This window comes from Zingiber officinale, chromosome 8A (genome assembly GCF_018446385.1).
Source record: "Zingiber officinale cultivar Zhangliang chromosome 8A, Zo_v1.1, whole genome shotgun sequence".
Classification (NCBI taxonomy): domain Eukaryota; kingdom Viridiplantae; phylum Streptophyta; class Magnoliopsida; order Zingiberales; family Zingiberaceae; genus Zingiber; species Zingiber officinale.
In genome coordinates, this window is record NC_056000.1 from 1,656,793 (window position 1) to 1,674,225 (window position 17,433).

Below are 17,433 nucleotides of genomic sequence, written 5' to 3' on the forward strand. Positions count from 1 at the left end.
TCGGGGGTGCAATGGGACTTGGTACCGTCGGAATAAGACTATAACTCCATACAACAACCTAATTGAATTGGGAGTTAATTGCTACAAGGGGATGTGGAAATATGAACAGACGATAGTAAAGAAGTAGCGTAAGGGGAAGTGGAGGCCAGCCATGAGCTGGTCCTTAAAGAAAGTAATGAAGCATACCGGAGGAAGATTGGGGTGGCCGTAGCCTGAGGGGATTATGATACGATAGGAGGGAGGAGGATGATAGTTGCATCGTATCTCTTCCACCTCCTTGTCATTAAAATCAGAGGCGATGGAGGTGTACCATAGTCCATGGATAGCGTTGGGTGGACTGGAAGTCATGGGAGAAAATTAATGGATAGAAGGGCGGAGGAAAATTAACTTACGAGGGCAATGAGAGCTTGAAGAAACTCCGACGATGGCAAGAAGAAAGAATGGAGCGAAGAAGAAGGCAAAGAAGGAACACGAAAGCAATGAAGTAACATCATGGCAACAAACCTTAAAAACCCTAATGGGGATGCCGGAGTGCCATTCGATCAATTGCTTAGAAAAATGAGATTTAATCTAGAGCATCAAATTTGAATAAGCAGTTGTCACATCAAATCTCAACAATCGCCTGTCACATCAGATATTCTTCTATGTAGGCATGCAACACGTGGCAATAAATCATAGAGCGCATTTATAAGTGGTGGGCAATAATTAGCAAGCTTATGATAAAAAGTTGTGTTAATCATCTTTTGCATTAATGAGAAGTGATTTGCTCGGTTTTCAAGGTACTAGGGTGAAGTCAGCTTGAGGCGAGCGATGGTACCAAAAATGAGTGTTCGACCGGAAGACGAAGGATGCATGAAGTAGCAGCAACTAAGTTTTTCATCATATTAAAACAATCGTCTAGTAGAGAAACAAAGGATGCGTGAAGAAGCGACAACTAAGTTTTCATTAGCTTAAGTCGAACGACAATACGATCGGGAAATGAGGAATCTCATAAACACGGGCAACTACGTATAATATCCGTTTGAGGCAAATGAATGCCCGATCGGAAGACAAGAAATGCAAATAACACGAGAATTCAGTCACTCAGACTTGCAACCTCCTTCGATTAGACTTGATAGGGAGACTTGTGATACAGCGATTGGGGTGAGACCTTCGAGTCGGGTCAAAGTACAAGAGGTCAGCTGACATGACGGTCAAAGTCAAATAAAGGTCAACCATGGAAGCCCGCGCAGTTGGTTCCTTTGGATGAAAGATAGTCGATCGAACCTTCACACCGACCGGTTTGAGGGGCTGGTCGAATTCGAACCGAGTCTTATCCTTGGCTCAAGAATAGCATAATTAACCAGTTCGGCAAAGTGATATAGCGGATCGTACCATATGTCCGATCAAACTAGTTAGATACTCAGTTTTTTCGAGTTACCTGACTCAATGAAGAGGTTGAGCGAAGGTTGAGTCGTCTCTGGCTATAGTTCTCTAATCTGACCGAGCTGTACCTATGAGTGGCAGCCGGTTGGGACACTTTGGAGACTCAGTTAGATTATCAGCTTCACATATAGTGGACCCTTCAATCCAACGGTCTCATATTATCTTTTTGACATTTTGTGCCATGGAGAATAAAGAATATTTTATAGATAAGTTGTACACTAGAAATTTTTTGTCATGCACAGAAATTGTGGCTCCATTTTAAAAAAAGATATCAGAGCATTTTGATGATTTATTCTTTTACAAAAATACTTTAAGATTTTCATATAAAGAGTAGCACTATAAAAATAATCTCCATCTACAAATGTAGACATAGGTATACTTATATAACATGATACCATTAACTACTATTTACTATTCATTCATTTTATCTAACTCAACTCATGACTAATTTAAATATCAGAGCATCAACGCCGAAGATTACACCGAAGTCTGATTCGACAATAATACTCTTTGTTAAAAAAACAGAAACACTTTACAATCACCTTCGGACAATAAAAAATCCTTTTTTTTTTCAATATTAAAATCCTTATTCTTAATCAAGCATCTTCTCAAGTTTTTACACCGGATCATTCATTATGATATCACCCACCTACCTGCCGTTCTAGAATAAGGGCTCAGTTGCACAACCAGTCTCGCCAAAAGTCATGGAAGCACTACTCATTTAGCTTTCCTGGTGTCAGTCTACGTAGGATGTGAAGTTTGAATAGGCAATCACAGAAAATGGTATTGCTGCCGTATCCATAAATTCTGTGTGTATTACAGTTGACTGAATTTATAAATAAATTAGAAGCCGATAGCCGTCCCGTGTCTAGATTCATTGATGTCAGTGCTACAATTGATGCCAGTGCTCAGCTTCCAGGAATTCGAGTCGAGCGAATGTTCAGCGGCAGCCTCTGCACGGGCACTTCCTTCCTCTGCCGCCTACTCCTGATCGCTATTGCCACCTTTGTATCGATAACCAACACCAGTGGGATTGGAGTTGACACGATAACTCCCGCCCATCCACTCTTCGACAATGGCACAACCGTCGTTTCCGCAGGTCAAACCTTCGTGTTGGGCTTTTTCGGCTCCGGCAGACGGTACGTCGGCATATGGTATTACAAGGTGTCAGTCCAGACCGTCGTGTGGGTCGCAAATCGTGGCCGCCCCATCACTCGCGGCCGTGGAATCCTCTCCTTAGCCGCCGACGGAACGCTCACCATCGTCACCGACGCGAACTCCACCGTCCTCTGGTCCTCCTCGAGCCCAAGCGCGTCGGGGTCCCTGTCGAGTCCGGTGGCGCAGCTCCTCGATGATGGGAACTTCGTCATCCGGGAGTCGGGAAGCAGCAGCAGTTATAGATTGTGGCAGAGCTTCGACTTCCCGACGGACACGCTGCTCCCTGGCATGAAGCTGGGGTGGAACCTCACGAGTGGGCTAAACCGCAACCTCACGGCGTGGACAAGCGAGACCGACCCGGCACCGAGCGGATACGCGATGGGGGTGGACTTGGATGGCTACCCGGAGATATTCCTCTGGTCGGGGACGACCAAGAAGTGGCGGACGGGGCCATGGAACGGCCTCCGCTTCAGCGGCATCCCCGAAATGAAGAGCTACGATAGGCTATCCTTCGACTTCGTGGTCCACCGCGACGAGGTCTTCTACTCCTTCTACATACACGATCCGGCGTACATCTCGAGGCTGATCGTTAACCAGTCGGGCATCACGCAGCGGCTTGTGTGGATCGAGCAGGACAAACAGTGGAACCCTTTCTGGTTCGCCCCCAAGGACCAGTGCGACAACGTGTCACCGTGCGGTCCTAACGGCATCTGCAACCCCAACGAGTCGCCCATATGCGACTGCCTCCCGGGGTTCCATCCCAGGAATCCCTCGAATTGGGATTTCAGGGATGGGAGGGACGGCTGCCTGAGGAACACAGGCCTGGACTGCCGGAATGGCACCGATGGGTTCACCACCGTCGTCGGCGCGAAACTTCCGGACACATCGAGAGCCGCAGTGGACATGAGCCTCAGCCTCGACAGCTGCAAGATCATGTGCTTGCAGAATTGCTCGTGCACTGCTTATTCCGCCGCTAACATCTCCGGGGGTGGGAGTGGAATCGGCTGCATCACGTGGACTTCCGATCTGACGGATCTCAGGGTGTACATCAGCGGCGGACAGGATCTCTATGTCCGCCTTGCCGCCTCCGATCTCGGTACGCTTCCATGCATGAACAACTTGGGTTAATTCACATGCCTTCAGCTTCATCTATATATACAGTGATGGTTCAATGCTTTATACACAATGATGCTAGTTTACTCTTCTACCATTGAAATGGTGTTCATCTTCTCCTATAATAAGATCTCGCACGGGCCGAATCAAAAGGTTCTCGAAAGAATACTTACATTGTAATTGCCATTGCGGTGCTTGCTGTGACAATTATCCTCCTGTCCTGTGCTGCCTTTGTTTGGAGAAAGAAGAGAATTAGCACGAGTATATATCTTCAACCCTTTTCCTTCTTGCGTATATGACGATTTGTTTCCCTTCTTTATTGCACTGGCTGAGACTGATCACTGATTAGAAACATACTGCCAGGTATTACAGGTAATAATTCCTTCTCAGAGCAATATCTTAATGAAGAGAATGAAGGACAGGACTTGGAGCTGCCACTCTTTGATTTAGGCACAATAACAGATGCCACCGGCAACTTCTCCATAGCTAACAAGCTCGGCGAAGGTGGCTTTGGTCCAGTATATAAGGTATGTAACCGAAGACCATTTTTTCTACACCTGGTTATTGCATATCTGAGCAAAATCTTGAAGAGGAAAAAAAAATATAGTGAGATCGTGACTTACTTATTACAAGGTCCACTCTTCTAAAAGATATTGATTACAGGGTCAACTGGGAGAGGAACAAGAAATAGCTGTAAAGAGGCTATCTAAAAGCTCAGTGCAAGGAGTCGACGAATTCAAGAATGAAGTGGTGCTGATTGCTAAGTTACAACATAGAAATCTTGTTCGACTTCTTGGTTGCTGCATTCAAGGAGAAGAAAAAATGCTGATCTATGAGTATATGCCCAATAAAAGTTTGGATGCTAACTTATTTGGTTAGTTGTTCCTTCCATTCTCATGGTCTAATCCAGATTTACAACTTCAGTAAATTAAAAGAGAGTTATTGTTTTTCTATGTAGACTATGATATAAGTTTCATGAGGTTTTCATAAGAAATGAAAAAGTAGAATAACTTCTTCATGCTTGGACATGGAACTTTACAGAATATATGCTATCAGAGAGCAATTTCTTCTCAAGTTTGCTACATTCATTTTTTATGTTCCACTTTGTCAAGTTGTTTAAACAGTGAGACTTGTGTTAGATTCTTTTCCTTCTTAAGTTTTCCTACAGGCATCTTTTCCAAACTTCTCCTAAAAATCATTTGCAATGTCTGATAGATAAGAATAAATGCTAATGTGATTGATTGCCAGAAACAAAACCGACTGACATTACTTGCTGTGACAAATAAACAATATTCTTTCATTTTGCAATCTAGAAGATTTACTAAATCTGTCAATCAATCTGTTCACTCTGTTATGCAGACTATAAACAAGTTGATGATGCTTCATTCATAATTCAAAAATCATAAATGCAAGGCCTGGTTAAATGTTCATGCATGCAAATTCCTCATTTATTTCATGAAATTGATTTGATCTTTAATAAAACCTAACTTCTAAACAGACAAAGCAAGAGGCGCATTGTTGGATTGGAGAACACGATACAATATCATAGTAGGGATTGCACGTGGGCTTCTTTACCTCCATCAGGATTCTAGATTTAGAATTATCCATAGAGATTTGAAAGCCAGCAATGTTCTTCTAGACAAGGATATGAATCCGAAAATATCAGACTTTGGTATGGCAAGAATATTTGGTGGAGATGAAACAGAAGCGAATACTAGAAAAGTCGTCGGGACATAGTAAGTTTTATAAACAGTTTTGAATATTATCTTTTTTTCCCAATATACAATCATGCATAATTAAACTTATAAATACAGTGGGTATATGGCTCCTGAATATGCCATGGATGGAGTTTTTTCAGTGAAATCTGACGTTTTTAGTTTCGGCGTATTAATTATTGAAATTATAAGCGGGAAAAAGAATAGGGGAATTTATAACTCTTCGCGCCAATTGAATCTTCTTGGACATGTAAGCTTAAGACAATCAAATACCTTTAACTTATTTATTGATCATCTCAGTAATATTGTTATCAAAATTGTTAATTTTCAGGCATGGAGTCTGTATAAAGAAGGAAAAATCTTAGATTTAGTTGATGAATCAGTTGACTATTCATTTCCTATTACTGAAGTCATGAGGTGCCTAAAGATTGGTCTCTTGTGCGTCCAAAATCGACCAGAAGATCGACCAACAATGTCTTCAGTTGTGTTAATGTTGGGCAGTGAGGATGCTGTGCTACCACAACCAAGAGAACCAGGATTTGTTACTATTAGAGGTCCACTCGAGTCAGATTCATCAACCAGCAAGCCAGAATCTATATCGACCAATCATTTATCAATCACAATTTTTGAAGGTCGATAATAGTATTTGTATGTAGGAGTTGCATTCATTATAAATGTAAATGTAGATAAAAGATTGATACCCTTTTGTTTTGGGTTGTTGTTGTTGTTGTTGTTGTTGTTGAGTGATACTTTCCATGAGCCAAACCATTCCATTTTTCCCAGGATGCACAAGCACTCAATATGTTGACGGGCATTCCCAGACTTCGATAGCTGAACTAAGATCTTTAATTGTCAAGGGAAAATGTTTAACATGGTGTCAGTTTTAGAACTTTTTTTAAACAAATTAAAATTTTGGAGTTTTTTTTAACCATACGCCCCTTTTTTTTTTTTTCTTTTAATCAAAAGACGCCCCCATTCTTCGATCCCTATAAAATGGCAAGGGTGTCCATTATTAAATATAATGTTAAACGGATATGATGTCTAATAATATTCATATTATAACTATTATAAAAATCTAACTGTTACCATACATATTTGTCTTATTTAATAATATTTATATTGTGACGGGCACTAAACTATAGTTGCTATAACATAAATTATAATTATTACAATATGAATTTATCTTGTTGAATAATATTTACGTTATGATAATTAAGAATTCAGTTAAGTTTTTATAGCGGTTACAAAGTAGACTTGTTTGATTCAGTTCATTTGGTTTTATCAAATTTTTATTTTCCCTTAACTGGATGGTAAAAGTTAATAATATGAGAAATAGGGAAGCTAAGTAGGGTGGGACGTCCTTTTGATTATTTTTTTTTTTTTTTAGTTTTCATGATTTTGGAGAAGAAAATAATGTTTAGAAATTATTTTTGCGGTTTTAAAGAATTTTTAAAGATTAACCCTTTTATATTTCTACACTTTTAAAATTTTAGCATAGCTGATGTCATAGACGGATTTATGTAAGTGTAATCACAAAATGGTACATGTACTTAGTGTTGTAATTGAGCTAAGTCAAGCTCCAGCTTTTGCCCGCTCGAGCTTGAGTCGAGTCTGACTTGAAAAAATAAATTAAAAGTAAACTATGGACTTTAAATACATCGAATGATATGCTTTAGGTACAACTCCTCCTTAATTTCTTTTTTATTTTAAAAGTAATAATAATTTTAATTATTAAAATATTAAATTAACCTGTCTCGATGAGCTTTCGAGCCAATGTTAAATGAGCTCGAACTTGACTCGAATATTAAATAAATCGACTTGAACTCGATTAAATTCGAGTTCGAATCGAACTTTGATAGAACTGTTTACAAACGACTCACGAGTGGCTCGACTATCTCTACATATAGTTCTCATCAAGGGTCCTATATGGAAACTTGAAATGACCATTCATTTTCTTTCATGATTATTGCTCTGATTAAATAATATTAATTATCAAAAAGATAAGTGTAAGTTGAAATTATAAAAAAGATACTATTTTTTTTCCACCGAATCAATAAGAACATTCTAATTACTTTTTTCAACACTAAATATTCTTTTAAATCCTTAAAAAAATTATGGAGGATCTAAATGATCTAATTTATAGATTAATCTTGTCCGAAAATCATAAAGTTGGCTACCTGAAGATGTGACTACTATGTTAATTAGATGTGAATCTGCTCTGTTCTACAAACACAAGAAATATCAATGTCGAGCTAGGGAAGGAGTCTCTGTGTTGGTCCTCCGACGCTCCAGTTAGTTACCAAAGAAAAAAAAAGGCGGAGTAACAGTAGACACAAACGTGAATAGTGAATAACACGTATCTTTGTCGGTGTATTAACCCTCATTTATATAGTACCTAAGTGGGCGACGTGCGTGCTTCTCGAGGCATGGACATATTCAATTGGTCATGGACACGTTTTCTAATTTGTCCTATGACAGGACCTGTCAAAAAGTACATATGATACTATACCTTAACATGACATGTATATCTTTGACAAAATAATATTAGCTTACGTCGTACTATCCGCCTATTGACCATGCTTAGTGTCAACGACATTATCTCCTAAAAAGATATCTCGAGATACATCAGTGATCCCGCTGATCGACTGAGCGGGGAAGACACTCGGCTAAGGATACCTCCATCCAGTCAGACTCGACTGTTCTTCCTGTTGGGGTTGCAAGGTTGCAAACATAGTCCCACATTGAAAACACATGGGAAAAATCATGAGTTTATAAGAGAAAAGATATCTCCATTGGTGTGAGACCTTTTGGGTAGAGCCCAAGAGCAAAACCATGAGGACTTAGGCCCAAAGTAGACAATATCATGTCATTGTGGAGATATCTAAATTCTTTTCGATTCTACACTTCCCTGTTGTGACTCGACTCGGTAGTCTGTTTCCGCCCGACCGGACTAACGCTCCATGATGAGCACCAGATGATCTTGGACGTACGAGCGTTCTGCTTGGACCAACCCTTTGCCAGTCGGAAGATTTACGCCCGATCAGCCACTGTTGTAGAGCTCAGCTCGGCCAAATTTTGGTGAGCCCGTTGGCCCTCTGACGTTGAACTCCTTGACTTTGACCTCTATCGTGCTATCTCCATCATTTGAACCACACTTAGTGGACCCCCTTTATCACCGCATCATATACTAATTTTATTACATAAAAAAACACAAATGGGATGTATAAAGAACAATGACCTTCCTAAAAAAGGTAGATCGGCTACCTTAGCGGCCCCCTCGTGTCGGCCCCACAAATATGGAGGGAGATACATGCAGGTACATAGGTCATAGGCGCATGGCGGGGTAAACCCCAGAGATGTCATGCGCCCACCGTCTGCGCTACGTCCTGGGGGCAGAACAATGACCTTCCTAATTAACTATGCTCGTCGTTCTCAAATTCGATTACTCATTCTCATGTCATTTTCCTATTGCCACTCACGACTATGGTCACTCTCTCCGTGGCCAAGCCCTCGCCCCTGGAGGCATAGTCATCAACAAAGTCGTTCTTAACTGTGGCTGCAACAACCGGATCGATGCATCATCTACACGCGAGGTACTCTTACGTCAACATCAGAGGCGAGCAACTGTGGATTGAGGTCATGCACGAGATGCTTGAGCACGACCTCGTACCACACTCGTAGACCGATTACCTCTATATCACCATCGGCGACACACTCTCTAATGTCGGTGCCAACGGGCAGGCTTCTGTCGCGGCCACTAAATTTTTAACTTTTTAAGAATTAGATATCATTACTAGTAAATTAACTTAAGAATTTCATAAATAATGAAAAAAATCCATTCCATAAAAATTTTAAATTATATAAAATATAGGAAAAGACGAGATGGTAACATGCTCGTGCGAAGTGAACTCGGACCTCTTCTATAACGTCCTTAGTGAACTAAACTAACTTAGGATCAACCCAATCCACCTCTAATTCTTGAATCCGTCCCGAGCTCATCTGCTAGTTTATTTATAAGGTGGTGATATGCCAACTTAAAATTCATCTATTTATGAAATTTGTAGTATCTAATTTACATGATGTTATATTTATTTATGATCGCGCTCACTTAACACTAGAATTGGTAAGAGATAATGCAACACAATAGTCGAGAACCCCAACAATAAGCTTTTATAACATACTCTCTCTTATAAAAAAAAATAGTTTAATATCACACTTGATTTTAACCAAAAATCCAAACAAAAAGTATACTTTCTAACGTTACCGACTCAAGATATTTATAGAAACTTTTCCACTCACGGTGTTGCCATCTTAAGATGTGGGACTAAAGAGAATCAAGACAGTGTATATTTTTTTATATAAAACAATCAGAAAAATTATTAATAAATCTTAAAATTATTTTGTGTGAAAAGAAAAAAAAGGTCATTAACTTAATTTCATTTTAGGTTTCACTAAAATTAATTATTAAAGTATATATATATATATAAACTTGATTTATGTCACGTGACTCATCTGTGACTGACTGCTCGGTTGAGGCGCTCGAAAATTATCCAGTCGACCATCTATGTAACTTTATAATTTTTATTTTTATTTTTGATTTTTTTAAATAAAAAATTTATTAAATCCTAAACTCTAAATATTATACCCCAAATGTCGTACACCCCGTGAACCTAAATTTTTTTTTTAGCTTGAACATGATAACTCTACCCCTGAACTCTAAAGCTAAAATCTTTTTGGTATAATCGCAAGGTAAAAAAAATAATACATTATTGTACATTTTGATCTATATATATATAAAAGACAAAACCCTAAATGGTTTAACCACAAGTTAAACAAAAAAAACTAAAACAACTGTGCACCGTGTAGTCGCGCAATGTGAATATATATATATATATATATATATATATATATATATATATATATATATATATATATATATATATATATATATATATATATATATATATATAATCTTATTGGCATAACCGTTAACTGGCATGTGAATATTAACATGTGACATAAAGTATATCAAATATACTATTAGATAATTAAATAATTCTAAATCGTGTATACATGTATATCCTTGACATACTGAAATTACTACCATTATTGGTATCAAATCAATAGCGATTCATACAAGTTAAATCTTCTAATCAGTAATTGGGACAAAGAAACAACTTATATTTTATATTTGAATCTATATTAAGATTAAGACCTTTGTCTAAATTCAGAAATTGTGTGGAGTTTCTTTTATATATATATATATATATATATATATATATATAGGCCATCTAGGTACCTCTTATAACCCAATCCCTAACATTTTAATTTTGAACACTATAATGCAAGAGGAAAGCCTGAACCGAACCCAAGAGGGAAAATCTTATTAGATTATATCTCTTATAACCCAATCCCTAAATCCTAAAATCCATATAATATACCCCGTGAACATCTAAATTGTTAATCTTGAACACTATAAACCAATGGGAAGTCTGAAACTTAGATAAAAAAAATCTTATTGACTTAAACCCATTATAAACCAACTCTCAAATCCTAAAATCTTGAATTCTAAATACATATAATATACCTTTTATATATATATATATATATGAATAAGTGAATGGAGAAGAAATGGAAGAGGAAAAATGCTCTATTGTGAATGAGACTTTAGTCCCACATTAGAAGTTTCAAGGCACTTTTGTTGGTTTATATTGATTCACATACATTGAGGTTGTGAACAAATGCATGGGGAAACACTCTCTCTCACATGTGGATTTCACTGAACCATGTTGACTCGTGTGCGAGCGTGACCTGTGCGCATGAATGTCGGGCCGGTCGGGACAAAATTCGCCCAAGGAGGCTGTGACTACAAGCAAAAGGGTTACGCACACAGTATAGCAAAGACTCTCCATTTTCTTCCTCCTGCTCGGCGGAGTGCCCGTGATAGCAATCAGGTGTCACTCAGTTCGCCGTGACCTGCTTGGTCGGATTCACGGTCTATCGTTGTATCCTAGGAAACATACGACCCTTGTAAGCCTCGAAGGACAACCGGAGGTGGGCGAATTTATTTCAAGGAAACTACGACTTGCAGGCCTCGGTCAATCCTCTCGGCCGACCCGATTCGCCATCTGTTCGGCCGATCTGCCCTCTTGGTCTTTTCCCCGCTCGAGCTCAACTGTTCGCCCGACCAGCTCCTGTCTGCTTCGACTGATCTGCCACTCGACCTGTCTGTTGCCCGGTCTACCTTCTGACAAACCTGTCTTCCCGACCTATCTACTTCAATAAGTCTGCCTGTCGCTCGGCTGATCTGCCTCCTGACAGACCTGTCTTTATGATCTGTCTGCCTCTGGCTCGGCCGGTCTGCTCTGCCCGACCTTCCCCGCTGGCAGCCTGAGATCATCCGCTCAGGTCTTTTCAACAGATAGGTGATACCGAATTGAACAGGTAAGACTCCCTGGAAAAATGACCAAGCAAAGTATAAGACATAGTAAATAAAAATTAAAAAAAAAAGTATAAAATTTACCACTTCATTATTATTGTCATTAACTTACTTTGTTCTAATGCTATAATTTATTACTATTGTCATTAACTTACTTTGTTCTAATGCTACAATTTACTGCTATTGCTAGTTGGCTCTATTGCTATGATTACTAAAAATATTTTTTACTGTTCTACTATTTACTATTCACTATTCACAAATTGCTATTGCTAGTTAGCTCTATTGCTATGATTACTAAAAATATTTTTTTTACTGTTCTACTATTTACTATTCACTATTCACTATTCACTGTTCTAGTATTTACTATTTACTGTTTGTTGTTTACTATGTACTACACTACAAAAATACTATTACTTAGGGACGAATTTTACAACAAATTTTAAAAAAATTGTTAAGTTGGAAATTGAATTTGCGACGAAAATTGAGACGAGAAAAATCATTACAAATATGCCGTCCCAAGAATTTGCGATGAAAAATTGGAAATTTGTTGGAAATTTTGCAACGAAAACAATATTTGTTGCAAAAAGCGTTAGAAATTTTGCAACGAAAATAAATATTCGTTGGAAATGTCGATAGAAAAATCTGCAACGAACCCTAAATTTGTCGCAAATTAGTAACAGAAAACGCATTCGTTGCAAATAGATTTGTGACAAATAATTATTTGTTGCAAAAGTTACAAAATACAATTTCCGCAACGAAAATACATATTCGTTGGAAATTCCCAACGAAAAGAAGAATTCGTTGGAAATTTCCAACGAAGATCAAAATTTGTTGGAAATTTCCAACGAAAAAATGATTCGTTGGAAATTCTAACGAATTTATATTTTCGTTGGAAATTTCCAACAAATTCTTCTTTTTGTTGGAAATTTCCAATGAAAAAATGTTTCGTTGGAAATTTCCAATGAATTTATATTTTCGTTGGAAATTTTTAACAAAAATATAAATTCATTGTAGTATTTCGATAAAATATGGCATTTTCAACTAATCTAATTTCGTTGTAAAATTCATTCCAAAAGTAAACAAAAGAAATCCATACCCATTCAATTTCAATATCAATCTCAAACTTTCCAACAATATATTTATTGTCTGTTGTTTAGTATTTACTGCTAAATAACTTCTATTTACTATATATATATATATTTAGGGTTTAGTTTCTATGTCATAGTATTTAAGTTAAAAAAGAAATACATACGGGTAAGATATGGAGAGTTGTTACTCTACTTACCTTATGGGGTGCATACCCGTGTGTATAATGTGTATTTAATGCCCCATGGGCAACGCTAATGCAAGACTGAGAGTGGGCAGCGCCTGGAAATGATTCAGACGCTTGGAATCACTTTACTTTGGAGTACTCGGTCTCGGATCATTTCCAGGCATCCAGCTCAGTGGTGCATGAGCGTCGTTCAGCAAAGCGTCCAGTGTGGGCTCGCACAGGGTCACCCATCAACTGCGCATGTGTGTACACCAATTATGATTCAGACAGAAATATAGAAAGAATATAACTTTTATTGACCAATTCAAATTCTGATCAACTTTAAATTTGCTAGAATTATAGAAAGAATATGGCTTTAGATAGATAAATTTTAATTTAGAAATCTAGAAAAATATCACGAAAGGTAAGGTTATGACTATTTGATTTTTAGAAATCTATAAAAAGGAATCTTATGATCATTTTATTTTAAAAAATACTGGTCTGTTCAATTTTTTCCTTCTCTAGATTGACTCTCTTGGAAACCTTTTTCCATAAAATATTTTATTACGGCTTTAAAATGGAATCCATTTACTTGGGAATCTAAACAGCGGGGCACCTCAGTACCTCACCATGATTTAATGCTGGCGAGGGAAAAACTTTAGAGATCCATATCCTTTGTTTTCATATGGCTTTGGTTGGCTTTGGTTTGCTTCAGTTTATATTGATCAATCTTGCTCCTGGTAAGCATTGTCATACTATCAAATTTATGATCATCCTAGTAGGGAAGTTGGATTCATGATGATGAAGATAATTATATTGTTTTTATCTTTATTTATTCCTTCTAAATTTTATTTTATTTTATTTTTGGATCTGATGTCCTTCAAAGATTCTGAAGCACACTAGGTATTTGTCATATTGTTTCACGAAGAGATATGCTGACTAAATTATCCGTTCGTTCAAATAAGTTATATATTATAATTCTGTTTAGATTATATATATATATATATCTATATATATATTTTTTAATTTGTAATTTTTATTTTAAAATTAGTTAAGACAAAGTAGTTGAGTAATTTGGAGATAGATTAGTTCTTGTTCATATTGAGACCTTTAAAAAGAAGTTTAAATACCTCTGAATATTTCATCTTCTAATCAATAAAGTTGAGTTTACTTTTCTCTCTTTTACGCTTTCATGGAATTGTCAGTTCTAAATGGGCTGGCTTAAAACACGATTTACAGGAGCCGTTGAAGTGGAGCTGCCATGAGTAACCACATGCAAAACTGGGAACTCGACAAAACGAAGGTTCTTCCTTACAAATACAATTTACACCGAGTCCATAACTGAGTTGATTTAATCATTTCACGATACTCTTATTTGAAACAGGGAAGATTTACTGCACTGTTTATAACCTGGCTGCTTGGAAATGGATCCCTTTTCTCATGGAGTAGCATGTTGACCATTGGGGATTATTATGCTTATCTCTTTCCGGTAAGAAATGATTTTTTCATCTAGCATAAGAGTATTCCTTTTAAAGGATGCTTTAATTATTCCTCCATTTTATTTCAGAGGTACCATCCAACGAGAGTACTCACGCTTGTTTATCAACCTTTTGCCCTTGGAACAACAATGATACTAGCATATCACGAAGCAAGACTTAATACTAGACGTCGAAACCTGTTAGGATACTCGCTCTTCTTCTTAAGTTCACTTGGCCTAATTGTGGTTAGTATCAGGGATCATCTTTTTAATTCTAAACCATCCTATTCCAAACTGCTTATTTTTATATTCAATTTCACCATTGATTGGGCACAGTTAGATTTAGCAACATCTGGTAAAGGTGGGCTGGGTATCTTCATTGGTGTATGTATAGCGAGTGGAGCATTTGGTGTAGCAGATGGTTACACTCAAGGAGGAATGGTTGGTGATTTATCTTTAATGTGCCCAGAGTTTATTCAAGTGAGCATCTTGGGCTAACTGATTTCTTAGTTCACTAGCAGTGTGTATGATTAATTAATAATACAATTTTTTCTTCTTAAAACAACTACTGCAGTCTTTCATGGCTGGGCTCGCAGCTTCTGGGACTCTTACTTCTGCTTTGAGATTAATCACAAAAGCAGCATTTGAGAGTTCAGATGATGGTCTTCGCAAGGGAGCAAGTACTTATGATATTTACAATCTAAGTAGATTTATATATTAAGAACTACCTTATCTTAAACAAGAGCTCTAAATCTCTCTTTTTTCAGTGTTGTTTCTTGCAATCTCAACATTCTTTGAGCTACTTTGCGTCTTTCTCTACGCATTTATGTTTCCTAAATTACCAATCGTCAAATACTACCGAGCAAAGGCTGCTTCTGAAGGATCAATGACAGTTATAGCTGACCTTGCTGCTGCAGGCATTCAATCATCAGTAAAGGATGCAACTGTAAGATTCATAATTAAATAACATGATGCCATTGCTTAACTTCAGTCTTCAGTAAGCAGTTTAGTTTGTCTCGGATGTGAATGAATCATGGCATTTGCAGGCGATGGAGGATCCGAAGCAGTTCGAGCGCTTAAGTAACAAAGAACTGCTAGTTCAAAATATTGATTATGCTCTCGACCTCTTCCTGATATATGTTGTGACACTGTCAATCTTCCCTGGTTTCTTAGCCGAAGATACAGGTTCTCACAGCTTGGGTTCATGGTAAGTGCTCAAGCATTATCTATTGAAAGAGGGACTTATTATAAAAACAAAACGATAAATCTCATTCCGTATGCAGGTATACACTCGTTTTGATTGCCATGTACAATGTCTGGGACCTTGTGGGTAGATATGTACCTCTTCTGAAGCCGATCAAGTTGGTATCAAGGAAAGGTCTCATATTTGCCAGTCTCTTGCGTTTCCTATTCATCCCAGCATTCTATTTCACAGCCAAACATGGAGATCAAGGGTGGATGATAATGTTGACATCCGTCTTAGGAATCAGCAACGGCTACCTCACTGTTTGCGTTCTTACAGAAGCACCAAAAGGATACAAGGTAATTACTAATCAATCAAGATCATTATATATACACACATTCTGTTCATGAATTCTTATTCACTGTCTATCCATGTGATAATGCAGGGTCCAGAACAAAATGCATTGGGGAACTTGTTAGTTGTTTTTCTGATCGCAGGTCTTTTCTCAGGCGTTGTACTCGATTGGTTATGGCTAATTGGCAAAGGTTGGTAACAAATTCTGCAGTGGACTACAAACATTATCCTACCTGTCTGCTAATAGATATACTGAATGCTAATTTATATCAATAAAGTAAACCGCCCTAGAGAGTACCTGCAATAAACGAGAAAAAGAGTGTTGTTTCATTGATTGAGAAAAAGAGTGTTGTACTGAATGCTTCCTAAGTGTTAAAGTCGCTATTGAATAAGATACAACAAGAAGAAAGGAAAAGAGAATGGCAAACAAGAATTTGATAATCAATATTTGGTGGTCAAATCATAAAGTCGTTAATAAGTAATACTAAAATTGTGCAGCTATGAGTAATGACTATTAGATTCTCTAAACAACAGTAGCAATAAGAAGAAACATTGAGTCTGTAGCTCCTAAAGATGTTGACACAAACCTAACAAATTTCGATAGCGACTGGAAGCACTTCCTTCACCCAAGCTTCGGATTCTTATTTCCATCAATATAGAGTTAAAGATTCAACTTTTCAAATATTACTTTTATTTTTTTCCCATTTAAATATTATGCTAATGGTCGGTGTGCAGGTGCAAAGTTGCTCCTTCCATTAGCACGGATGAACTAAATCATCTCCAGGAATAAAAATCAGAAATAGATCGACAAATAAAAATAGAGAAATTCTAAAAAAAAAATCGAGGAGCAATTTTGATAACAAATTACAAACACCCACTTCTACAAAATTACTGGGTAAGATGAAACGGTATCGACGGAAAATAAAATAAAACAATGAAAAACTGTAATCAATAAAAAGGTTGTTTAGGGCAAGTGATCATCCCAAAGAAGTATTTTCAACTATCAGAAAGGACAGCCAAGAACATACTTAATCGTCGCACAAAACTCAAAAATTTTTTAACTTCATGGACCGAAAATTATCCAAGAAAAAAAGTTGAATCGAGAAAGAAGATAGAAATCCTGATAAAAACAAGCAACCAGAGGTTGTAGGAGAGTAGGTAAAGCGAGACAGAGGACATGATATAAAATATTGTGGTTTGAGTGTGGACTGTAGATTAGTTTCTTGTGCTAGATTGCTCCTGTAGTGTGCTAATAGGGTTGCAAATAAGTTAAACCGAGTTAACTTTTGAGATATTCAAACTTGTTTGATAAGATAA

The 17,433-nt window shown here is 37.4% G+C and overlaps 2 protein-coding genes across 2 annotated transcripts; both read left to right on the forward strand.

Moving 5' to 3' along the window:
• The first annotated feature begins 2,281 nt into the window (after positions 1–2,281).
• On the forward strand, positions 2,282–6,176 carry LOC122011805 (receptor-like serine/threonine-protein kinase SD1-8). The gene is made up of 7 exons (XM_042568186.1): positions 2,282–3,679; positions 3,826–3,957; positions 4,060–4,223; positions 4,360–4,570; positions 5,195–5,432; positions 5,511–5,661; positions 5,743–6,176. The coding sequence occupies exons 1-7, from the start codon at positions 2,362–2,364 to the stop codon at positions 6,049–6,051; spliced, it is 2,523 nt and encodes an 840-aa protein (XP_042424120.1). The 5' UTR covers positions 2,282–2,361; the 3' UTR covers positions 6,052–6,176.
• A 7,435-nt stretch (positions 6,177–13,611) lies between these two features.
• LOC122011808 (equilibrative nucleotide transporter 3-like) lies at positions 13,612–16,530 on the forward strand. The gene is made up of 10 exons (XM_042568191.1): positions 13,612–13,842; positions 14,342–14,405; positions 14,487–14,591; positions 14,670–14,825; positions 14,916–15,059; positions 15,154–15,259; positions 15,347–15,525; positions 15,626–15,786; positions 15,863–16,121; positions 16,208–16,530. Exons 2-10 carry the CDS (start codon positions 14,364–14,366, stop codon positions 16,313–16,315), a joined length of 1,260 nt encoding a protein of 419 aa, XP_042424125.1. The 5' UTR covers positions 13,612–13,842; positions 14,342–14,363; the 3' UTR covers positions 16,316–16,530.
• The last annotated feature ends 903 nt before the right edge of the window (positions 16,531–17,433 follow it).